Genomic DNA, 24,737 nt, shown 5'->3' with positions numbered 1-24,737 from the left:
CCCGCAGGATTCTCGGATAAGCGCCCTCACCTCGGTTCCAGAGCTGTGTCTCCCTGAAGCCCCCCCTGCCCAGGCTCCTGCTGCCTGCACGGCTGCCCTTGGAGTACACAGGGGTGCTCAGGGGACCCTGCCTGTCCTGCTGGGGGCATATCCACGTCCACAGGCTGGGTTCCTGACTTGAACTGGAGAGACCAGGGAGGGGTCTTCAAACCTGAGCTGCACTTAGAGGCCAAGAAGCAAAGCTCCTCGTGCCCCCACTGCTGATCTGGACGGGAACCGGGTAGGGGGTCCCCCACCTCTTCCGTGATCTGGCAGCCTGACCAGCACCAAATCCCCTTCACCCCTTTGGAGCAGACACACATGAGGCGCATGCTCTCAGACAGTGCAAATCATTTATTCCGGCTTCTTCCGGTGGTACTCAGGGTCATCAGGGCACACTGAGCCCCACACAGCACCGCGGTAGGCCTGGGGCACAGCAAGGCACAGAGGTGAGTCCTGCATCAGGTGACACTGCCGGCCAAGGACTTCTGAGCACCAGGAGGAGGCCAGGCACTGGCCAGGGGTGTGGGGACCCCCGAGGGACAAGCAGCTCCAGTGTGTGTTGAGGGGGTACAGACTGACCCCAGTGTGGGCCTTACGGCCGGTTCCTCGCGACATTCACAGCACGGGGGTGAAAATGCCCCTCACCGCATCCATGAGCAGCAGGCCAGCCTCAAGGCTCCAAGGCATCCCATTCCTCACGGGCCTGTCAAAGGGGCCCCCAGGGCAAGTGTCCACCAACCACACCGGAGTCTAGCCCCCACTTTGCTCTGAGAAAGGCCAGAAGCTGGAATGGCCTCAGGGCCCGGCTGTTGCCCTGAGGCCACCGCAGGCCCCAGGGAGATGTGCAGACAGGGTGGGTGCAGATGGGACGAGGGAGGGGACTTCTGTAGGCTGGGGCTCTTCCCAAAGCCCCGGCCCCTCCAGCCAGGTGTGGACAAGTGAGAGTGGTGCTGTAGGGCCCAGCTGTGCCCAAGGCAGCCCAGAGAGGCCACGGTGAAGGCAGCCGGCCATGAGTAGGACCCCAGTGGGGCAGAGCGAGGACCTGTGGGGACGTGGTGTGCGGCGCATGAGGGAGAGGCCCGGCCATCCCCTCACCCACGCACGTCCCTGGGCACGACGGAGACGAGAGGGGTCAGCGTGCAAACCGAGCGAAAGACCGATGTCCCACGGTGTTTAATCTCAGCAGCTGGAGCCTCTCGCACCTCGCTGGCCACCAGGCGTCTAGGCCTCGCTGCGGTACCGCAGGCCGGAGAACCGGTCCCGGACCGCCTGGTCACTGTCGGGCCCGCCCTCGACCAGGCGAACCACCCTACTGCTCGGGACGAGGTCCCGCACCTTGTGCTTGGCTACAGAGACCACGCCAGGAGCGTCTTGGCGAGTGGGGCCCGTCAGGAGGACGTAGGCAGCGTGGCGGCTTGGCTCAAACAGGACCGCTACAGGAGACACAGCCGTCGCGGCAATCAGGACCAGCCAGAGGAGACCCGACAGGAGGCAGGCCCTCGGCCCACACGAGGCCGCGCTCACCTTGGAAGGCAACGATGTTGGCGGAGATGTTGGCCAGCTCCAGCAGGACGCCGGGCACAGTGGGGTGGAACATGTACAGGCTGTGCTGGGTGTCTCCGGGCTCCTAGAGCAAGAAACGGCAATGGAGCGTGAAGCCGATGAGGCCCGTGGCTGTCACCAGCGCCAGATCGGAGAAACTAAGCGTTCCTTGGCTCACTGCCGGGCCATGTTGTGCCTGCCGTCACAGGACACCGTGACAGAGTGACCCTGCCCAGAGCTGTGTCCACAGGGTCCTCCACTCTGCACCCACCTTCCATTCCTTTTCTTCTGACCTGACCCTGATCCTTCTCAGGAATGCTCTGGTTGGAAATCTGCGCCTGCTCTCCTTGACGTACCCCGCCTCTTCCCCAATCCCCATCACCTGCTTGAGGCTGACGTCGGCCCTGGCCTCCTTTGTGGCCCACCCACCGTCCCATGGGTTCTATTTATGTGTGCACATGCAGTCACCCATTTAGCTCCCAGGTGCCTCAAGGCAGCACCCAAGCCTGGCCTCTCGTCTCTGGCCCTGGCATGGGCGTGTCCCCTCTGCGCCTGACCCACCTGTACTGTCTGGTTGGTGCCCATCAGCTCGTGGAGACCCCAGAAGAAGAAGGCTGAGCGGTGGTCTGCGGTTGGCAGGCTGGCGGACTGCGGGTCCCCAGGGAGGCCCGGGAGGGCCTGGTTCCACAGGACGGCCCCTGTGCTGAGGTCCAGGAGCAGGATCTAGGGTGGGAGGGGGACAGTGTAGAGGGTTGCAGGTGGGGCTTGCACAGGCCCACGGGCCCCAGCTAGGCCAGCCCCGGAGGAGCTACTCCCCGAGGGCCACCAAGGTATCTCGCTGAGGCCGCTCCTGTTCCGGCTCAGTCTTCAAGAGCGGCCCCGTGGGCTGTGCAGACTAACGTCCCTCAACTGTGAACAAAGGTGGGGCCTCGAAAGCAGGTGCAGCCAACCTGTCTGTCAATGCCGGTTCCATTTTCAATGACCACAGCCAAGGTGTCAGGTTTGTAGTAGCCAAGGATGGGTCTTCTGCAAGAAGACAGGGCAGGAGAGCTCGCACAGGACCTCTGTGAGGAAATACCTGGGAACTGGTATACCCCCCGGTCTTCCCCTTGGCCACACCTGCCCACACCAGGGCCAGCACGGAGGCTGAGGCCAGGGCTGAAACGACTGCACCGGCTCCTCCAGTGCAAGAGGGGTGACACGGTGTGACCAGGTGATGGGCAGGAGGCTTTGGGCAGAAGCACACAGGCATCCCCCCACCAACAGCAGGCCTCGTCCCAGGGCTGCAACCAAGGGACAGGCTGAGCGCGCCTGGCCTGCAATCGCTGCGCGGTTCCTGGAGAAAGACGCTGTACCTCAGGACCCGGGCTGCGCTGAAGATCCACCTGGGTGCCAGCTCCTGCCCGTCCAACAGCACACAGGCTTCTGAACTCACGAGGAGGAGGTCCTCACCCACCTTCCCTGGAACGGTCATCAGGTAGCGGATGGCTCCAGGGCTAAGGGAGGAGAGAGCCAGAGGCATGCGGCTGGGACACAGAGGTAGGCAGGACCCACCCCCACGGGCTGCTTGCTGGGCTGAGTCTCTCCAGCTCCCGGCTCAGCCCACGCTCCCTGCTTCTCTGGTTTAAGAGGTGTCAAGACCCTGGCTGTGTACAGAGATGAGGGTGAGCCCACTGTCGGGGACCTACCTTCCCATTGGCCTTTTCTGAGATGCTGTAGGCCCGCTTCCTGAGTCTGAGCCCGGGGCAGCCCTGGAGCCCAGCACCAGGCAGGGCCTCGCCCCTTGGCCTGCTCGACGGCTCCAAGCACTGGGACGGGACCACCTGTGCCATCCGCCACCCAGACCAACCTGCGCCAAAGCAGCCCGTGGGTGGTGGCGTTGAGCATGCCCTCCCAGAGCGGGTCTCTCTTCAGTGGGCTCCCTCTCCCGGTCACCGTCTCGTGGAGACCCTTCACAGAGCGACCACAGAGGGAGCTTGCTGTTGGAAACACAGAAGTGCCTCGAGTTGCTGCTGGCAGGAAGGAGTCCCCTCACGAGCCCTGCTGCCGGGACACAGGTGTCCTCCTTGAGCCTTGGGTGCGGAGACCCTCTGGTTTCTGAGCCTGTCAGTGACCAACTCGTGTCTCTCCTGTAAGGGTAGGAGTTGATATGCCTCCCCACGGTCCCAACCCCACCCCCAATCTGCTTTCTCAGAGGGGCGTGGCTTCCGTGAGAGGGACAGTCCTGGAAACGGCAGGCACGACATACCGCAAGGGAAAAGGATGTAGTGAGCACCCATCCTGGTGACATGGAGGAGGGAGCCACTGGTCCCACCCACACCAAGGCTGCCTCGGTGGCCAATCTGGTGACCAGTGCTGCCTGAATAGATGTAGCCGCTAACCTGTAACACAGAGGAGAGGGGGGTAAAACCTTCCTGGGAGACGCTGGCGGCCCCACCCCCGAGGCTGCACTGGTCCAAATAGCTCTGCCATTCTTGGGAAGGCCCAGAAGCTGCCCAACAGGGACAGAGCCGCCCCAGCCTGCCAGTCGGGAGGTACCAAGAGCACAGGGCCCTGAGTGAGGCCCCTGACCAATGGTCAGACCCAAGTTCTGCCAAGAAGTGAAAGCAGACCGGGGTGCCTGGGTGGCTCAGTCGGTTAAGCGTCTGACTTCAGCTCAGGTCACGATCTCGCGGTCCGCGAGTTCGAGCCCCGCGTTGGGCTCTGGGCTGATGGCCCAGAGTCTGGAGCCTGCTTCCGATTCTGTGTCTCCCTCTCTCTCTGCTCCTCCCCCGTTCATGCTCTGTCTCACTCTCTGTCTCAAAAATAAATAAACGTTAAAAAAAAATTTTTTTTTTAAAAAAAAGTGAAAGCGGACCAAGGGCAGAGAAGAGGCCTGATGGTGAGTGGGCCGCGGTGAGCCAGCTGGTGGGGGGAGCGGTACCTCCTTCTCCTCCTGGGTGAGAACCAGCAGGTCTGGAGCCCCGTCAGCATCGACGTCGGGCAGTCGGAATAAAGAGCTCAGGATGGAAGCGTTCCCTCCAAAGCTACTGGGGTGGCTCCACAGGGTCTCCCCTAAAACCAAACACGTCGCTTGAGCGCTGGCCTCCAAATCCCCTTCTGCCTCGTCCTGGCAGTCGCACAGCACGCACACGGAGAAATGGAAACGCCCGCCGGTGGGAAGCCAAAGGCAAGTGCAGCATGCACACCACTGGCTGTCCAAGATGCGGTCACGCACCAGGGTGTCAGAAGCATTGTTTCTGGAACCAAAGAGCTCAGTCTTTCTTTGTTTTTCATCCATGTCTTCTCACGTTTGGTTCTAGAACATCTGAAGGCCAATCCTGACCCTCCCGCCTGGATGGACAGGGCTTGACCTCGACACTTCCCAAGCGCCTCAGGACCCCTGACTACCGCTGGGATCACAGGTGGACCCCTGGCCTCCATGAAGGCGCCTGCGCACAGGAGGCAGAGAAGGAAGGTGTGTGCTTATGGCTGGACCCACAGAAGCCCAGCTCTGACAGAATAGCTTCTTTCTTACCCAGGTACAATCTTGTCCACGCTCTTTCTTAAGACGAATTCCTCTGTTCTTAAAGTTTTCCAGGCTGCTCTTTGTTTTCCTCTATACCCTCAAAACCACAACTGGTAAGGGAAATGCTAATGCTCAGCACATCTAGTGTCAAGGCGCAGAATTCCAGAAGACCCCGGTGAGGGATGGGGCTAACCACAGCCTGTTACATTAAGGCCCGGGTACAGACACCGTGCGTCCAGAGCCCTGGGAGGCCAGGACCTCCCCTGTGGGCTCAACCCAGGCGCTGGCCTGGGTGCTGCGAAGGGCAGCCCCTCTGAGCTCCCCGTCTCTGCTGGCCTGGCAAGACTGAACCAGGAGGTGCCACGACAGGGTGAAACGTGACGGCTACATCGGGGTAGCCGGGCGTGACTGCCAGGAGGCGGTGTCCCCACAGAGGCTCCCTCCCACTCCGGGAACCGTCTTCCCTGTCCCGCCCACTGGCCCCGAGAACACGGCTGAACCTCCTGAGGGCTGCCTGGTGTGGGACCTCCCGTGTGGAGCCGCCTACCTGTGAACACGTCCACGGCGACGAAGGAACTGGGTCTGCCCACGAGGATGCAGGCAGACGATGTCCTGCCGCCCTGTGGCTGTGGGACAGCACACTGCACAAGGGCGCCGTCCTGGGCTGCGGGCCTCTCCCAGAGCACGCTGCCATTGGCCCCTGACACAGCGGCCACAAAGGTGCAGGGGGAAGAAAAGCCTGGAGGGGAGAGACCCAACTCTGTGGGGCGCGACAGGCCCTCTTCCCCACACCCCACTCCCGGGCCCAGGCCGCTACCACTGGGCTCACGGGGACCCTAGTGCTGGCCCCATGGGGTCAGGAGCCGCACGGAGGCCAGGGTGCTGGGACCAGGGCTGCCCCCTTGTCTCCTCCTAGTCCTGCTGGGAAGTAAGGGCAACGTGCCGGGTTACAGAAACGCCACCATCTGTTTTCCTCAAAGGTGGCAAAGGGGGGAGGATCCCTCCACCCACAGCAAGTTCCTCCTTTTTCAGATAAAAACAGTTACCTTCGTCAGCGCAGGACAGGTTGGAATTGTTGCTGCTGTTGGTATTTTTATACAGAAAGAGAACGTCTTGGATCCTGTCCCTGTTTATGTCTTCTGTAGCCAGAAAGTCATAGGTGACTGAGAAAGGAAACCACAGAGTATAGTCCTCAGGCCGTGCCCGGTGTAAAGGCCAGGCAAAGTCTGACATGACTCACTTCTTTTTTTTTTTTTTTTTTTTTTTAATTTTTCTTTTCTTTCCTAAGTCATCTCTACGCACAACATGGGCTGGGGCTTGAACTCACAACCCTAAGATCAAGAGCCGCACACTCTTCCAACTGAGCCAGCTGCACGCCCCTGGCTCAACCTACTTCTGGACTCCCTGAGGCTTGGCGCCAGTTAGCACCTGCCAGCATGAGGCCTCTGTAAGAGCAGTGGCTTCTTCCGAGCACACGTGTCCTTCACGAACACGACAGATGAAATGTCAGGCATCAGCAGGACGCTGGGGTGCACAAATGCGTCCTCTGAACACCTTTTATTCAGGAAGGAATCCCTCCCGACATCAGTCTGGGGTCCAGGAGTCCGCACCCCCTACTCGTAAGGGTCTACGTCTTCCCTTCGTTCAAGGACTCAAATCAAACGCCAAAAGAATGAAGCTGGGCCCTTCTCCTACACCATATACAAAAATGAACTCCAAATGGATCAAAGACGTAAATTTAAGAGCTTCCTAGAAGAAAATATAGAGAAAAGTCTTCCTGACACTGGATTTGGTAATGATTTCTTGGATGTGACACCAAAGGCACAGGCAACAAAAGAAAAATTAGGCAAATTGGAGTTCATCAAAATTTAGAACTTCTGTGCATCAAAGGACAGTGGCAAGAGTGTGAAAAGACAAGCCACAGAGTGGGAGAGAATATTTGCAAATCAGATACCTGATGAGGGACTGATACCCGGGAGAGAGAACTCCTGTCACTCCACAGCCCAGTGTAAAAACAGGCAAAGGACTCAAAGAGACATGTCTCCTAAGAAGAGAGAGAAATAGCCATGGCACCCGAAAGATGCTCAACATCAGTAGCAATTAGGGAAATTAAATCAAAACCATAAGGAGACACTACCTCATACTTTTACCCAAAATAACCGACAACAGGGACTCGATTCCCACACAGCCAAGTTCACTGCATTACTCACAGCAGCCACCAGGTGGAAACATGCCAAGTGTCCACCAAGAGAAGAAGGGATAAACCAGATGCAGTCCACACACAGTATATAAGATTCTCCCATAAAATGGAAGGAGATTCTGACACCTGTTACGACACGGACAAGCTCGAAGGGCATTAGACTCCGTGAAAGCAGCCAGAAACAAAAGGGAAAATACTGTATGTACAGAGTTTCTGTTGAGATGATTAGAACTTCTGGAAAGGGGCACCTGGGTGGCTCAGTTGGTTAAGTGTCTGACTTAGGCTCAGGTCATAATCTCAAGGTTTGTGATCATGCCAGCAATGTGGAACCTGCTTGGGATTCTCTCTCTCCCTTTCCCTCTTCCCCTCCCCTGCTCGCATGCGCGCGCGCGCTCTCTCTCTCTCTCTCTCTCTCTCTCTCTCAAGATAAATAAATAAACTTTAGGGGGAAAAGTGAACTAGAGACCTAAGTTGAAGAGCTAAAACTATAAAGTTTCTAAAAGAAAATACAGGAAAAAAAAATCTTCACGGCTTTAAATTAGGCAGAGTTCTTGGCACCAAAAGCATGATCCATAATAAAAAATATACACCTGACTACATCAAAATTTACATCTTTTGTGCTTTTTTGGAAGACACCTTCACAAAAGTGCAAAGACAAGCCACAGACTGGTTGCAAATATTTGCAGACCATGTATCTCATAAAAGACTTGCATCTACAATATATAAAGAACTTGTATAACTCAAAAATTAAAAAATCCTATCTTTTAAATGAGGAAAAGATTTGAATAGACGTATACCAGAGAAGATTCAAGAATGGCAGACACCCTGTGAAGAGATGCTCAGCATCGTTGGTCACGAGAGAAATTCAAATTAAAACCACGACGGGACACCACTTTATACCCTCTGCTGGAACCAGAAAGGCAGATAACAACGAGTATTATCAAGGACGTGGAGAATCTAGAATCCTCTCCAGCCCAATATAATTATACAGCTCGACATTTACCAGGAAAGCTAAGCATGAACTTACCATCAGCGTCAACAGTTTCACCTCTAGCAACCTACCCAAGAGACATGAGAACACGTGTCCGTGCAAAGACTGTCCGTAAATGTTCACAGCTGCGTTAGCAAAGCCAAACGATGAACAACCCGATACCCACCAATGGGTGAACAGATGAACGATGCGGCCCACCCCCATGGAGGAGCCCTGCTCAGCACCAGAAAGAACAGGGGGACATGCCGTGAATAGGGGGACAGACTTGTCTCCGTGCGGGAGGCCAGGCTCCCAGATACAGGTCTAGTGGCTTTGTTCACGTGAAGTATCCAGAAAAGGCAAGTGTGTGGACACAGACAGCGAACAGTGGCTGCCTACGTTGGGGGAAGGGGAGTGGGGAGGACAAGAAATCTTGTCGGGATGACGGAAATCCGCTACAACTGGAATGTGCTGATAGGTGCACAGGTGCTCTGTGAATTGACTAAAAATCACTGAGGCCTATACTTAAAACAAGTGAATCTTTTGACATATAAATTATACCTCAACAAAAGCTGCAAAAATAAACACAGAGACAGACATTATTCCTCCTTCTCAAAATGAAGCATGAAACCTGAATAAAACGGGCTGTGGGGGTTAGACGAGAAACCCCCTCTTCCGCCCCCGGCCGCGGTCACGGAGCCTCGGCGGTGCCCACTCGTGTGCACACTGCAGGCGCCCCCACTGTGAGATGAGGCAGAGTGTCGAGTGGGGCCGACTCGATGGCTTTTCATAAAGGCCACGATTCCACACTGTGGATTTCATGAGAGACACCGAGTGTGCTGGATCCGGCTCAGCCGCCCGCAAGTTAGCCGGAGCGCTTCAGGAGACCGGGCTCCCAGATCTGCGGATTTCAGTTCACCACGGCCTCCCCTCTATCTGTGCTGCCCGGTGCTCTGTTTTATTAATTTTTAAAAATTCCAAAATGTAACCAAATGGGCGGCTTTCCTTGATTGACCCAACCCATCCTTCCTAAAACGAGAGCAGGCCACCACGCTGCCAGGGTCGTGCCCCACGTTTGCCGAGAGGCTGCTCTACAGGCCTTACGGTCCCAAGAAAAACCTGGACGCGGGACTGGCAGCCGCTTCGGGCTGATTCTTGCTTGCAGGCCACCCTGGACTTCAACGCTCCCCTCCGCCCACTCCCAGGCACACCTGCTGCGTTGTAGTAGACCCTCCATGTCCCCTGGGACGCAGGCCGGTCCGGACAGGGGATGATGAACGAGACCACGAACACCACAAAAAGGCAGACAAACAGTGAAAGAAAAAACGCCACTGTCCGGCAGCCGGAGAGGCCGGGCTGCCGAGGCAAGCCTTTCAGGTTGTCCTCCTTTGTCGTTTGGCTTCCCAGATTCTCCTGCAACCTCTTGTCTTCGTTCTTCAAGGGATGGATTTCAGCTTCTAAGTCCTTGCTGCCCATCATCGCGTGCACATCCCAGAGTGCCACTCCTGGTCACTGCGTCAACAAAACAGGGACAGTCAAAAGGTTGCCGCACCGGACGGCCGTCCGGGGCTCCGCTGCGTGTGGCCTCTCAGCCCGGTTGCAGCCGTGACTGCGGGCCACCGGCCCAAGAAACAGAAGCTCCACGAATGTTTAGGGTGTCACAAATGCCACCTAAGAAAATCTTTAATTGGCAGACCGGTTGTGTGGAGCCAGCGGGCCGGGAAAACTTTCACCCCTCACACTCGGCAAGCCCAGGGAGGGCAGGGCGGGGCCGGGGCCGAGGCTGACAATGATAAACCCATGTGTCACACATTAACAAGCCTGGCCAGCGCAGGTCTGGGCACGCCCGACCTGCCTCCCACCAGCCTGAGGTCCCGATGGAAATGGTGGGCCATGTGGGAAGGTTGGGGTAGCTTTAATTAAAAAAAAAAAAAAAAAAAAAAAAGAGAGAGAGAGAGGGGTGCCTGGGTGGCTCAGTCCGTTGAGCATCTAACTCTTGATACCAGCTCAGGTCGTGATCTTGCAGTCATGAGATCGGGCCCGGCACCGGGCTCCACGCTGAGCGCAGAGCCTGCTTGGGATTCTCTTGCTCCCCCTCTCTCTCGCTGCCCCTCCCACTCCCGCATTCTCTCCCTGAAAATAAATAAGTAAACATTAAAAAAGAAAAGAAAAGGAAGATGACAAGTGTCGGTGAGGATGTGGAGAACGGGGGACCCGGTGCAGCTACTGTGGAGAACAGTCTGACAGCTCCTCAGACGTCTACACAGAATTACCCTATGATGCAGCAATGCCACTTGTAGGTATACACCCGACAGAACCGAAAACAGACTCACATAAAAACTTGTAAACAAGTGTCCATGGCTTCGTTATTTGTAACAACCCTAATGTCCCTCAACAGATGGATGCGCAAATCCACACAATGGAATAGTCTTCGGCGGTAAAAAGCAATCAGCACCGACGCCTGTTGCAACATGGATGAACCTTGGAAACATCGAGGCTCCGTGAGGTGCCCAGACTCCAGACTCGGCACGTGGTATGACTCCTTTTACGTGAAATTGTTCGCAACAGGCAAACCCATAATGGCAGAAAGGAGATGGCTGGGTACCAGGGCTGGGGACAGGCAAACAGGGGAAGACTGCTAGTGGGTGCAGGGTTTCCCACTGGGGTGATAAAAACGGTGGCCATGACTGCAAAACACTGTGAATGTGTTCCGTGTCACTAATGGTAAGTTCTAGGTGTTAAACGTTAAGTGTATTTTACCACAATTTAAAAAGGAAACCAAACGAATCCGTGTGCATTCTCCTTAGTGCAGAGACATGACTTTTAAGGTCTTGGAAGTCAGAAAAGGTGTGCCTGTCCAAGGTAATGAGTTGGACACAAGAGAATCAAACAATGACTCATGACCAAGGACCTCATTAAACGCAAGCAGCTGGCATGGGGTGGGGGAGTGGGGCAGGAGCGTCTGGAGGAGTAGCTAGGGAAAGAGCGGAAGCAGAACCTGGGATCAGGCCTGACCTTCGGGAAAGATCTAGATGCTGTGTCTGCAAGGGAAGGATAGTGGACGCATTTACAACACACATTCCTTTGGCAAAGGACAGAAAACCGAATGAGAGATCAGAATGCTAAAATACTCCATTTTACAAGCTCTATCTGTGACGTTCTCTTACTTCAGAGCTTCAACACACAGGGCAGGAAGCTCAGGGTCTCTGAGCTGTAGCTGCCCTGATCTGTCAGAAGCAGGGTGTCCAGCAGGGCACAGTGGGAAGGCACCCCAAGACTATGTAAGAGCGAGGCCTCCATTCAGAGTGACACAACTACTCACACCCAGCCTACAGCCCTGGTTTCCCAGACCCACCTTGTGGGAGGAGCCTCTGGACAGCCATGGGCCCGACTGCTGACCAGTCTGCCCAGGGAAACTGCTTTCCGGAGCCCAGGCGACTAAGGAGCGTGAAGCCGCTGGTGACATGCTCTGGCTGAGGGACGCAGGTCCTCCCTGGCCCTGGTTCTTGGCCGTGGTTCCACCTGAGAACCACTTTCACAATCCTGATGCCACGCCCCGACCACACCCCGAGTAAATCAATCTGGGCAGTGGCTCCAGGCAGGAGCTGTGGTTAAATGCCATGCAGGAGATCCCAGAGAGCAGCCAAGTGGAGCAGTACTGGCCACGAAGTCTGCCTTTCTCTGGCTCTGGTGACAATGAGATGTTGTCTCCCGTCTTCTGGCCCCTGAAGCAGAGGGAGACCCCACCTCCCACTGCCAGCCTGGAGGGAAAGCACAGCAAAGGGGGAAGGACTTCTCCCTTCAACCACGTTGCTGGACGGTGTTTTCTGGGCGTTCTTTTCCTTGGAATTCTTGGTAAGCTTCAGTAGAGCAAATCCAGATGCAGACCCCAGCCTAGGAGGCTGGACTGCTCCTTCCCTGATCAGTCTCCGAATCCCTAAGCTACAGGGGTCCCTAAGACTAACAACAGAGGACAGTGGCAAACAATGATTACAGATGTTGTTTGGGGTTTTAAGTCAGCAGTAAATACACACATCTCCGAAAGGTGCAGAAGTATAAAGCTCACTCCCTTCCGCGGCCCTCAGGCTTGAGGGGAAGCGTGCTACTGGTTTCTTACGGCTCCCTCCAGAAATATTCTGTGCACTGTCAGGCATAAAGTGTGTTTTTAAAATGTGACTGGAGGGGCGCCTGGGTGGCGCAGTCGGTTAAGCGTCCGACTTCAGCCAGGTCACGATCTCGCGGTCCGTGAGTTCGAGCCCCGCGTCGGGCTCTGGGCTGATGGCTCAGAGCCTGGAGCCTGTTTCCGATTCTGTGTCTCCCTCTCTCTCTGCCCCTCCCCCGTTCATGCTCTGTCTCTCTCTGTCCCAAAAATAAATAAAAAACGTTGAAAAAAAAATTTAAAAAAACAAAAAATAAAAAAAGATAAAATAAAATAAAATGTGACTGGAGCAGTTGGCCTGTTAGCTCGGTTGGTTAGAAGAGCCGAGTGATAAATCCGAAAATTATGTGGAAACTAAGCCCAGACTATTCCCTTGTTTCCCCTGCATGGTTTACGTTGCTAAATGAGACCAAATGGTGCATCTCATGGCAAGAACAGAGGGAATATTGCCATTTTCTCAATGACCTGGCCTTTGATTGGGAGCCCAGCTGAAAGAACACACATTTCCCCCACACCACTGCCTGTTTCCGTGACAAGACTTAGAAGCAGAAAGGGAGGGGCGCCTGGATGGCGCAGTCGGTTGGGCGTCCGACTTCAGCCAGGTCACGATCTCGCGGTCCGTGAGTTCGAGCCCCGCGTCAGACTCTGGGCTGATGGCTCGGAGCCTGGAGCCTGTTTCCGATTCCGTGTCTCCCTCTCTCTCTGCCCCTCCCCCGTTCGTGCTCTGTCTCTCTCTGTCCCAAAAATAAATAAACGTTGAAAAAAAAAGAAGCAGAAAGGGAAAAAACCCTCCATAGGGTCACCAGTAACAGGAGGTCGGGTGATGTGCCTCTTGTCGGCATCCACAACCTGGCCGTGCATCAGAGACGTGGGAACAGGAGCCCAGGGCTTCCAGAGGTGAGCTCCCCTCCCCAGAGGCTCAGCCGGGAGTAAACCATTACCGCTGTGGGCTAGGGAAGCAGCTGTAGGAGACATTTTTGTGGGAAGCATCATTTGAAATGACAGATGTTGGCGTCTAAAACTGCACCAGCCACTAAGACATGTGCAAGGGCACAAACTGATCTGAAACTGGGGTGCCTAGAGGGCTCCATAGGTTAAGCATCCAACTCCTGATTTCGGCTTGGGTCGTGATCTCACGTTTCATGAGTTCAAGCCCCATGTTGGGCCCTACACTGACAGCACAGAGCCTGCTTAGGATTCTCTCTCTCTGCCCCTCTCCAGCTCTGTCTACATAAAACAAACAAACAAACAAACAAACAGCAGCTTTCTCTGCTGTTGTTTTTAAAATGTAGCCATTTGACTATTTTGACTTTTTATTTTTTTTAAAGTAATCTGTGTCTGACATGGGGCTCTAACTCAAGACCCTGAGATCAAGAGTCACACACTCCACCAACTGAGCCAGCCAGGTGCCCTTAAAAACCTTTTTTTTTTTTTAAGTTTATTTATTTATTTTGAGGGGTTGGGGAGGCGCAGAGAGAGAGAGGGAGAGAGAGAGAATTCCAAGCAGGCCCTACACTGTCAGTGCTGAGCTCAACACAGGGCTCGAACTCATGAAACCACGAGACGATGACGTGAGCTGACATCAAGAGTCAGATGCTTAACTGCCTGACCACACAGGCGCCCCCTAACTTTTTAAACACGTGTATCTTTCAGCAAGTGCACTGATGGGTCTATTATTGGTGATACTGGCTCAATAACCTCTTGTGATTGATTATAAGTCATTGGACTGAGATAAGCACTGTAACAGTACATGTTGCTAGTTATGAAATCATCATAAAGAGAGGGGGTTCGTGGGTGGCTCAGTCAGAGTGTCCGATTCTTGACTTTGGCTCAGGTCATGATCCCAGGGTCGTGGGATTGAGCCCTGCACTGTGCTCCATGCTAAGCATGGAGCCTGCTTGGGATTCTCTCTTTCTCTCTCTCTCCTCTGCCCCTCTCTCTGCTCATGCTCTCTCTCTCTCAAAACAAAACAAAACAAAACAAAACAAATCATAATCATAAAGAGAGCCTTCTGTCGTGCTCCAGAACCTGTATGTACTTTGGGCCGTAAGAACTGACAGTTTTGGGGCACCTGGGTGGCTCAGTCAGGTAAGCGTCCGACTTTGGCTCAGGTCATGATCTCATGGCTCATGAGTTTGAGCCCCTTGTTGGGCTCTGTGCTGACAGCTTGGAGCCTGGAGCCTGCTTTGGGTTCTGTGTCTCCCTCTCTCTCTGCCCCTCCCCTGCTCATGCTTTGTCTCTCTGTCGAAAATAGATAAACATTAAAAAAATTAAAAAAACTGATAGTTTTCTAACTTTGTAAACTGCTATTTATGTGTGAAACAAAGCAGGAAAACATATTGAAAAGGGGTTATGTTTACATAGGACTTACATAATGTGTGATTTTTCTTAAATGTAAACATTTTTAGTGCATATCTATGGACATTAAGTAAAATAATAACACAATTCCAGTGTTGTGCATGTTGTCAATGACAAAAATAAAACCAATATGATAGTTTAAAAAAAGAGAAAGATTATCAGCACCAAAATAAAAGAATTAATTTCTTTCTTCTTGGTTTAAGTCACGAGGAAGGGCACAGTCCAGTGGAGCGGCTGGACCTGGAGGTTCACGCCCTATCTGGGGCACCTTGGCCATATTACCTAGCCTCTGTGTCTGCAAGCTTCTTCCTTGCTCAAGAGATCTTAGCAAATTTAGATAGAAAGGCACTTTGTTGAAAAGAGATTGGACTGTACCCAGATTGATGGGAAGACTGGAGAACCACGTTCAGGACATGAGTGGGCATCCAGGGACACCAGGTGCCCAAGACCACAATGAGACCACGGCCATGGGAGCGGTCCAGCTGGGATAAGGCTCCCTGGCCCCCGGACACTGCATGGCCCCTCACCGTGGGCTCCTTCCAAGACAGGCTGGGCACCCCTCAAACCATCGGCTCTGCACGTCTCAGGCTGGGCTTTCCAGCATCGCAGGTGCCCTTCCCCTCCCCCATGCCTTCGCCCGGGGCCCCAGAGAGGCCTGGAGATGGCAGCAGGCACACACAGCACAAAGTCCTACAGGAAAAGAGAACAAACCCTATCTGGTATCCGCAAGGAAAAAACTTTCAAATGTGGAGAAGTAACACAAAAATGTTACATGTGGGCTACCTAGTCCTAGGCTGAGCCACCTCATTGCCTGACGACATTGTTACACTGTGAGCAACACCAAGGCCTCACCTTGAGCAAAGGGTTACAAGGGTCATGTTTATACTGGGATCAATAATAAACAGTCCTGAAAAGTGAGATTTAAATTCTGCCTTGTGACGTCTTTGAAAACTCAAAAGGCTTCGTATGGGACGGGTGTCGGTAGGGCTGGGGCCAATGCAGAGGAAACACAAGCAGCTATGAATGGAGGGTTCAAGTGCAGGGTGACGGGACCACCTGGCTGGAATGTCCCGGGACATTCCAACCCCAATCCTTTATGCCTCGAGGCTGAACCGGCTCCAGCTGCTATCTCTGTAAGAGCAAGCAGTCGCTGAATGTTCCTGTATCAACCGCCGGCTCCCTTGGATTACTCTGAACAATTTCTTTCTTCTTCTTCTTTTCATCATTAATAGAGTTCCAAGACTCTGTCCCAGTGAAATTAAAGATACTTTATAACAAGAGCACCTGGGTGGCTCAGTGGGTTAAGTGTCCGACTGTTGAATTCGGCTCGGGTCATGATCTCATGGTTCGTGAGATAGAGCCCCATGTCGGGCTCTGTGCTGATCGTGCTGAGTCAGCTTGGGATTCTCTTTCTCTCTCTCCCGGCACCCCTCTACTCCCTCTCTGCCCCTCCCCCGGTTGCAGACACACACATTCTCTCTCTCTACATAGATAAACTTAAAAAAAAAAAACCTCATTAACAAATAAAAGACACTGTGATCCTTCTCTGAAGGTTTCCATTCTTTGAGAGAAAACTAAGTAGGGACCACATACCCAACCCAATAATGTGAGTTTATTTACCTAAAAACAGCTGAGGTGGACAGATGGAGAGAGGATAACCCCACTATCGACTCTTTCAGGAAATGACAGTAAATTACATCCAGCAGCTCTTCGCCTCTAGAACCCTGGAGCTGAGCTGGGGTCTCTAGGGCACAGCACAGGCACAGCCGCCTCGTGCAGAAATTGGCTGACTACGAAGGGATGGGGGAGCAGGTATGCAGCAGTGGTCTGGGAGTCTTTTGTCCTGATGGGTCAGTTCTATATGTGGATTGTCCTGCTGGCTGCACAAATACCTACTGGTGATAAAAATTCGCACAGACACACATACAAATGAGTGCATGTAAAAACTGGTGAGATGGGAGGGAGGGAGGTCTGCACCCTAGCTAAGTGCTTTGTGCCAAGGTCAATTTCCTGCTTTTGGTAACTGTTCAGTTATGTAAGACCTTTGGAGGGCATGAGGACGACTCTGCATGATTTTTGTAACATTTTGTGCGTCTATAATTAGTTCAAAACAAACAGTTAAAAAAAGAAAGCCTTTGGCAAGAGGGCGGGGGTCAGAGCATCATACACGCCAAGAGGAAGAGCCAGCTTCCCCACAGGCGGCCGTGGTGACGCCTCTAAGCTCCCTTACACGGAGCTCTTTTGTTCTAACGCCAGGGAAGTCTCTGTGCTTTGTTTGGTTTGGTTTTGGTGGAATGTCAACAGCAGTGGAGTTCTGCGGTGCCTCTGATCCAACAGCGGAATCTCTGACCTGCCACAGTTCTCTATTTCAAGACAATGCCCTAAAAAAACAAAAACAAAAACAAAAACAAAACAAAATAATGCCCAGCTTTCTGAAAACCACCGCAAGCAACCCTCTCCCTTCCCACGGTGGCAAAGGAAGATGCGTGTAGTTCTTCAGCCTAACTCGCTTACAGAGGTTCCCCCAAACACGCAGAGCACAAAGCAAATGCCGGAGTTCGTAAGGGTCATGAAAGCCCAACAACATAGTGACAATGTGACAAAGGACGCGAGTTTTCGCTGCTGAGTATCCTGCATCCTCTACCCAGCACACGAAGGCTTGCTTCAGAAAGGGGGTGTGGAAAAGAAAAGAAAGAAAGAGTGTGTGCACTCTGGAAGATTAAAATCAGGCATAAGCCAATAGCCAAAAGGTTTCTCAATCCCAGTGTAATCCTGACATGACGTATGGGTGGGCTCCCAGAGTGAGTACTTTGCACTTTCCTATGACTTCTGTACACTTCTCAGTCTTTCTTGTGCAGAAGGAGAAAACTTTCAAAGGAAAGAACATAGTGTTTCTCGATGCAGTCTTACCCCAACCGGACGCCCCGCCTGGTTTTCAGCCTCGTCTTACTGCATACCTGCACCCTTCCCTGACACAGACGTGCCTTCAGCCCTCCGCCACCTAGAGAACCTGCAGGGCGAACAGAGATCTGGTGGAGGATCCGGGAATACGATACAAGATTCTTCTCTGCTGGAAGCAGAGAAGCTTCCGGACTCCGCAGAGCGTGTACTCACTCTGGCCTGCCTTTAGGAGCAGGGTCAGCAGAGAAGTCTCAAAGCACCGACAGGCAGTGCCGGGCGGGGTCTGCGTGTCACCTGTGGAGCGCCGAGGACAACGCTGGAGCCGAGGGGCCCACTTAGAAGGACAAACCTCCTCCCTCCCAGCTCGGAGTCTGGGGCACTGTGGGACACCTGGTCACGACCTAAGTAGGAGAAGTGGCTCAAAGCGCCACCCTGATCTGAACAGACTGAAAAATAAAGCGCCCAAGATTTCTCCCCAAACTATGTATGTCTATGAACTCCAGGTTTTTTTCCCTTTTTCAAAATGCAACTTCTGTTGTTAAATTCCGCATAAAGAGAGAATAAGAGGGGTGCCTGGGTGGTCAGTCATTTGAGTGTCCAACTCTTGATTTCAGCTCAGGTCATGATCTCACGGTTTGTGAGTTTGAGCCCAGTGTTGGGCTATGTGCTGACAGCATGGAGCCTGCTTGGGATTCTCTCTCTCTCCCCCTCTCTCTCTCTGTAAAATATACATTAAAAAGCCTGCTAAAGAAAAAGAGGGAATAAGAGAAACTCATTTTGCCTCTAATACCACAATGAAGCACCTGCAAACCACACACATGGAGCAAAGCACACAAAGTGTGTTTATCAGTTTCCCATTTGCTAGCACAGACTGATGGGTTTTAAATAACCACACCCACTTAGCAGAGGCCTCTGCCAAGTCCCACCTGGGGTCAAAATGTTCATCTATATGCTAGTGAAATTAAATGTGAGAAGCAGAAGGGAAGTCCTTGGGGACTGTTAACATACGTTAGCACCGATTCAATAAATTCAAAAGGAAAACATTCCATGTTTGTGTGCGTATGTGTGAGAGAGAGAAATGAAATGAACACTTTCCAGCTACCAAAATGGAATTAAGACCCTTTTATCTAAAATAAAAGCTGTTGGGCACCTGGGTGGCTCAGTGGGTTAAGCGTCCGACTTCGGCTCAGGTCATGATCTCACGGTTCGTGGATTCAAGCCCCTCGTCGGAGGCTCTGTGCTGACAGCTCAGAGCGTGGAGCCTGCTTCGGAGTCTGTCTCCCTCTCTCTCTGCCCCTCCCCTGTTCACACTTTGTCTCTCTCTTTCAAAAATAAATAAACATTAAAAACACAAGAAGAGATCTGCATCTTTATCTCATTTGCATCCAATATTCTTTTCTGCTACTTCTAACAAGTTGGTGATCCTGAGGACAGAAAACAGAAAATGACTCACAGTATTTTTGAGACTGTCATTGACTGGAATTTTCTCCCATAAATTCTGAGTTATCCACGGTAACTACAATCCTACTTTTTAATTTAATTTCAAGTAAAAAGCAAAGCAACGAAGAGAAATGTGAGAGATAAAAAAGAAAATGTATCAATATGAGACACATCAAGGAAGAAGGTACTCTAGGACAGCCTGGAGTGACATGAACATGTCTGGTTTCTCCCACACATCACTCTCGTGGCTCCAGGGAGCCACTGTGGGTGTGTCTGTTCAAGGCCACCGTGGCCGCCACCCCTGTCCTCCACCTGAACACGGGCTTTCCATCCAGGTGGAAACTCTGATCACAGGGAAGAATGAAGTCAAACAACAGTTCAGGCAGATCATCAACATTTCAAGGGGGCAGGAAAACTACAGTATTTGCAGAAAAGGCGCCTCCTTATCCTGCAAAGGCTCTTTCTCTAGGAACAGTTTGCTGAGTCAGAGAGAAAAGAAAACTTAAATTAGAAAAGTCTCACCCTAATTGTTTTTTTAATGGACAAAGAAAGCATTAAAATTCTAGCAGGGGCTTGGGCGCCTGGGTGGCTCCGTAGGTTAAGCGCCCAACTCTTGATTTCTGCTTCAGGTCTAAAAGGTAGTTTGTGCACTTAAAAAAATCGTTTTAAGCTAAGTAAAATTTTTGTTTAGTTTTAACTGCATGTCTTAAAGTCATAACTTTGGTTTTATAGGAGAATTTTGAGAATAACTTGGTACTACAGTTTTGTCTCTGCGAGGGAATAAGGAAGAGTGAGGGCCACTTCCATTTGCCCATAACTTAGCACAGCCAAACGCATGCCACCCATCATTCAGAAGAGTATCTCCTTCTGCCGTTACTCAGCCTCACTAGGGTGACAGTTTTACAAAGGGGACATTATTTTAATCAAGGGCATCTGCAAACTTAAATAAATAAAACAAGAGGAAGAAAATGTCCTGGCACATTAAACAATGAGAGAGAAAGAGAGAGACAGAAATGCATTTCAGAGAGCAGAGGAGAGGCTTCGAGGGAACAGATAAGTTTTTGTTCTGTTTTGTTGTTGTTTTTTTTTAATTTGAGAGAGAAAGAGAGCAAGAATGAGCCCCCGTGTGGGAGAGGAGCAGAGAGAGAAGGAGAGAGAGATTCCTAAGCAGGCTCCACACTGTCAGTGCCGAGCCCAATGAGGGACTTGATCCCATGACCCTGGGATCATGACCCGAGTCGAAATTAAGAGTCGGATGCTCAACTGACTGAGCCACCCAGGCAGCTTAGATGAGCTTTTTAAATGAAGAAAACATGGAGGGAAAACTTGGGGAAAAGCTCTGATTATAGATTGACTTTACCATCTAGCCTCACCAGTCACAGAAACTGAAAGGATCTGTAAAATGGATGGCTTAAAAGAAACTGAAAGATCACCCACCACCGTATCACTGGGATGTTTTGCTCTTAAAGTCTGGGTGGGAGTACAGTACATTCATGTCTTTCTGCTAGGGCCCTCTTGCCCTAATTCATGCTCCATTAGATTATCTTAAATTTTTTTTTTCTTTTTCATGTTTATTTCTGAGAGAGAGAGACACAGAGTGCAAGCAGGGAGGGGCAGAGAGAGAGGGAGACACAGAATCCGAAGCGGGCTCCAGGCTCCGAGCTGTCAGCACAGAGCCCGATGTGGGGCTCGAACTCACAGACCGCGAGATCATGACCTGAGCCAAATTCCGACACTTAACCGACTGAGCCACCCAAGCACCCTCCGTTAGCTTATCTTAAAGGTAAGAATCATACAGAACAATATTCTGTATCTCGTCACATATTCACTGCGCCTTTGTGCTGTCTGGCTTGTGAACTGCCTTTGCCCTCTTGGCTTGTGCTGTGACTTGACCAGGAAGGGTTACTGATTGTCAACACTTCCCACGCACTGGTCCTCCTGCCTGGGAAGCCCTGTCTCTCCAAGCCCCAGCTAGACCAGCGTCTAGCCTTAGGAAGTTCTATGTGAGCACCGCTGATCCGGGTTAGCCACCTTCCACCCCAGAGCACTCACGATGCCCCCAGGGCAGACGGAGAACCTTCTAGGGCCGGAAGGCTCTGTGGCACTCGCCGCCGTACAAACACACGGTAGACGCAGCAAAGGTCAGTTAGATGGGATGGGAGCTCTTTGTGGGCCCCGTCCCTGGGCCAGAAGAGGCAGTAATGCAGCACGACTGTCTTCTGTATTTCAGGGACCATCTCTGCAGAGGCTTCAGGGGCTGTGATCGCTAACCAACTCTATAGCAAGTGTCCGTAAAGCTGCTTGTTAGACACACCAGTCGTTTACGAACGTCCTTCCCATTAGGGAGCCTGTGTCATGGCCAAGAGTGGGCCAAATATTCTGGCAGCAGTTCAGCATGAGGCATTTGAGAGGCACCCACAATATCCAGCCAGGCAGCATGGAATGTTTGGCTGAGCCAAGCAGAAGCCAGACAATGAGAGCTACAGTGTTCTGTTGTTTACAGATGAACAAGCATTTCCTCTCTTCACCAAGTAAGCGATCTGAAAACCCAGAACAGGCCCTCACTCGTCTTATAATGAGAACAAATCTTAAGGTCACAGTTCCTGGATAAAGGCAAATGTATCACAGCATAGGCGGTCAGCGCGCACAAGCCTCCACACACAGGTCCCTTCCTTCACAACCGCACAGATTTTTAAAGTGATTCAGCACAGTTCACAGTGCCTCCTAAGCATAAGTTAAGGGTGAACACCTCTCTGCATTTCGGACAAGTAACTATTACACAAAATAATTTTTATAGTTTGTCCGGAAAATAGCACGGAGCAGCCTTTTTCCCGAACTCTAAGGCGGATTTTATTTCCTTTGACTGCCACACCAGGCAGGAGAAGCATTCTAATCAGTGCAAAAAAGGACCAGAGAACGGGTAAAACACACAAACATCCACTCGATAGTCGGGGCATTTCCATTTCATCCTTCTCTGCTCTGTGTTTTGTCTTTAGCATGCTCTATATTTCGCTTATTATCTGTATCCTTCCGTAGAAATGGAGCTCGTTGAGGGCAGGAATTCTGTTTTGTTGAGGGCTACACCCTCAGCACCTAGAACAATGCCGGGCACCCAACAGGCACTCAGTATTTGTTAATAGAAGCTGCTCTAACTGCATGCTCCCCGTGAGATCCTTCCAATGAAGGAAGTGGGGCAATCCGGTGGTGGCGTGGAAAAGACATTGCCAGCCAGTGCGTGGAGGTGAGCGCATAACACAAGCTCCTTAGCTGAAATCACACGGTTTCTAACAGCACCCGAAAGTGATTGCAATGACCTATTCTGATACCTGATCAGTGTGCTCAAGGTCAGACTGTCACCGCCAGTCGGTTCACAGGGCAGCAAGGAACTCTTTCAGAGCCGCAGTGCCCTTTTCCGTTTCAAACTGTGCTTTGCTTCTTCTGTTCAGTAAGACAGACTGGGTCTGGGTGAGTGATCTCCCCCATACAAGGGTAGATGTCAGCTGAGCTTTGGGTTTCTTTGCCGGTCTAACAGGCAGGTCCTGATGAGAGGACCTAGGGGATTTCTGACTCTGGTGAGAGAATTCTCACGCCCATTCTGTTTTCGTATTTTTAATTATATTCAGGCAACCGATGCAGCACCCTCAGTAACGCAAACAGTAAAGGCTGGCTTACTTACTGTGCCGCCAACGTGGGACGGGCAGTTTCTTACTGGGAGCAAATCTTGTCTTTGGGAAAACTGGGGCTTGAGCTGACGGCCACTGAAGCCCGGGCTGCGGGAGTCGGACCTGCTGACCCGCTGGGGGGAGGACTGGAGGGCTGATTGGCTCCGGCGGCAGCCTTTCCACCTACACCGCTGCACGAACACGCGTGGGCCCGATGCTGAGAGAGGCGGGCCACAGCGTGGGCAGGGTCCCTCTGGGCTGCAGTCTCTCGGGGCCCGATCGCCGAGGCGGAGAGGTGCGATCGCGAGCGAAGACGCGGGGCCCCGCGCGAGCCCCACCGCGCGCACGCGCGAGGAGGACGAGGCCGCGCTCACTCACCTGCTGGCGCACTCCTCAGTCCCGCCCCCGGACGTCACTTCCGGCCAGCCGGAGCGGAGGCGGAAGCGCGCCGACCGGCTTCCGACCCTGCGGCTGGCCGCTGTGGAGGAGCAACGGGTCATGGCCGCGGCCCGGCCGAGTCGAGTGGGCCTGCGGCCGCGCGTGGAGCCGGCTCGCGTGGGGGTCGGGCGCCGCGGCCGCGCGGGCCTCGTGGGTCCCTGGCTTTGAGGTGGGACCTCCCGTGGCTTTATTCTGCCTCGTCGGGTTTGAGTATCTGTGCACACGTTCTGCTGGCCACGACGTTTCCCCTGCAGCGCCTGCTCTTGCCGTTGCTGCACTTTTTGTGCGGCTTCCTCTGTGGTTTCGTTGCGCTGGGTTTAGGGTAAGAAGCCTCCGCCCTTGATGCGCGTGGTGAATGTCGCCGTTGGCGTCTTGGTGTTTATGGTGCCTTTGGTGGCCACAAGTTTCTGTTTTAATGTAGAAAAATGTGTCAGTCTTTTATGATTAGTGCTTTTTGTGCCTTGTTTAAGGAACCTTTCCCTACCCCCAATAAGTCTCCCCCGTTTTTTCTAATGGTTTTAAAGTACTCATTTTAACATTTAAGTTTTAAACTCGATTTAGAATAGATTTAGTGTGGTGTAAGGAGGTAATTTCATTTTCTTCATCATTTGGATAACTTGGAGTTCTAGTGACATTTATTGAGTTAGTCTCTCTTTTCCCCAGCAATGTGCAGAGGCACCGGCCATATTTTTTAAAAATCTGGATATGCACGAGTGTCTTTATTAATTAATTTCATCCTAATGCTCACAGGAGGTGTTCTGGATCAGATAAGATTTCTTACTACTTACCCCCTTGTAATAATAAGCATGTTGAGTCCCTCACACCTCCTCCTTCCAAGCCTTACCCCCCAGGGAAATACAAGGATAACCAATGGAATTTTTTCTTACAGGAGTGGCCCTGCAACATAGGTGAGGGATGAGGAAAAGTAACTTTTCTGCTTTTATTAAGGGGAAGAGGTAGATGCCCTCCTCCCCTCTAGAAAGGGGTCTCCTCCCTACTCCAGTCCTTGTAAATCCATGTAAATGAGTTTCTCCAGGGGCCAGAGAGCCCTACTGTCTCTTGTCTAGACTTTTAGGACCTGGAGCTGTCTCCAAGTTCCTGGTTCTCATTCCTTGAAATGTAAATAACTGGAAAGAGGACACTCTGTTCCCCCCAGTACCTAGGCACCTAATCCAAGGTTTAGCCACTTGGCTCTCTCAGAGAGATACAGGAAGTTATACTTCTGGAGCAGAGTAATTAACTGGACAAGTAAATGCTTGCAGATGGAATTCTCAATTCTCATGTAGGTGAAGGGTCTAAGGAGACCAGGGCTTTTTACAGGAGCACTGGGAACTCGAGGGAGTTTCCCCATAGCTTCTTTCTGGGACCTTTACTCTGTTAGTGTTCTCTCCATCTTTGTGCTAAAGAGAATCTCAGTTATACAATTTCAATTACAGTGTCCTTACAATAACTCGTGATATTTAGTTGGACAGATACCTCCACCTTTTTCTTACGTTAATGAGCTTTAGCCATTCTTG

At 52.2% G+C, this 24,737-nt stretch overlaps 1 protein-coding gene across 5 annotated transcripts; it reads right to left on the bottom strand.

The window, feature by feature from the left end:
* Positions 1–373: 373 nt before the first annotated feature.
* FAM234A (family with sequence similarity 234 member A) lies at positions 374–23,131 on the bottom strand. Of its 5 annotated transcripts, XM_030301488.2 has the most exons (13): positions 22,797–23,120; positions 17,690–17,789; positions 9,474–9,774; positions 6,139–6,255; positions 5,640–5,831; positions 4,508–4,638; positions 3,833–3,965; positions 3,434–3,563; positions 2,940–3,080; positions 2,535–2,610; positions 2,146–2,307; positions 1,567–1,669; positions 374–1,475 (listed from the first exon to the last, which is right to left on the bottom strand). In XM_030301488.2, exons 3-13 carry the CDS (start codon positions 9,739–9,741, stop codon positions 1,264–1,266), a joined length of 1,665 nt encoding a protein of 554 aa, XP_030157348.1. In that variant the 5' UTR covers positions 9,742–9,774; positions 17,690–17,789; positions 22,797–23,120; the 3' UTR covers positions 374–1,263. The 5 variants fall into 5 exon arrangements, with proteins under 5 accessions (XP_030157348.1, XP_030157347.1, XP_030157349.1 ...); XM_030301487.2 differs by lacking the exon at positions 17,690–17,789 and having other exon boundaries at positions 22,797–23,131; XM_030301489.2 differs by lacking the exon at positions 17,690–17,789 and having other exon boundaries at positions 22,793–23,120.
* Positions 23,132–24,737: the final 1,606 nt, after the last annotated feature.

The sequence above is a fragment of the Lynx canadensis genome, chromosome E3, assembly GCF_007474595.2.
Source record: "Lynx canadensis isolate LIC74 chromosome E3, mLynCan4.pri.v2, whole genome shotgun sequence".
Taxonomy (NCBI): domain Eukaryota; kingdom Metazoa; phylum Chordata; class Mammalia; order Carnivora; family Felidae; genus Lynx; species Lynx canadensis.
This window is presented reverse-complemented; position numbering and strand designations above follow the sequence as displayed.

What these genes read in the sequence shown, in the direction of transcription:
- FAM234A (XM_030301487.2), bottom strand. Translation starts at nt 9,741, where the DNA reads ATGATGGGCAGCAAGGACTTAGAAGCTGAAATCCATCCCTTGAAGAAC. An exon ending in CTACATCCTTTTCCCTTGCG is followed by an intron (nt 3,564 to 3,832) that starts GTATGTCGTGCC and finishes TGTTTCCAACAG; the next exon opens with CAAGCTCCCTCTGTGGTCGC. An exon ending in GAACCGGCATTGACAGACAG is followed by an intron (nt 2,308 to 2,534) that starts GTTGGCTGCACC and finishes CTCCCACCCTAG; the next exon opens with ATCCTGCTCCTGGACCTCAG.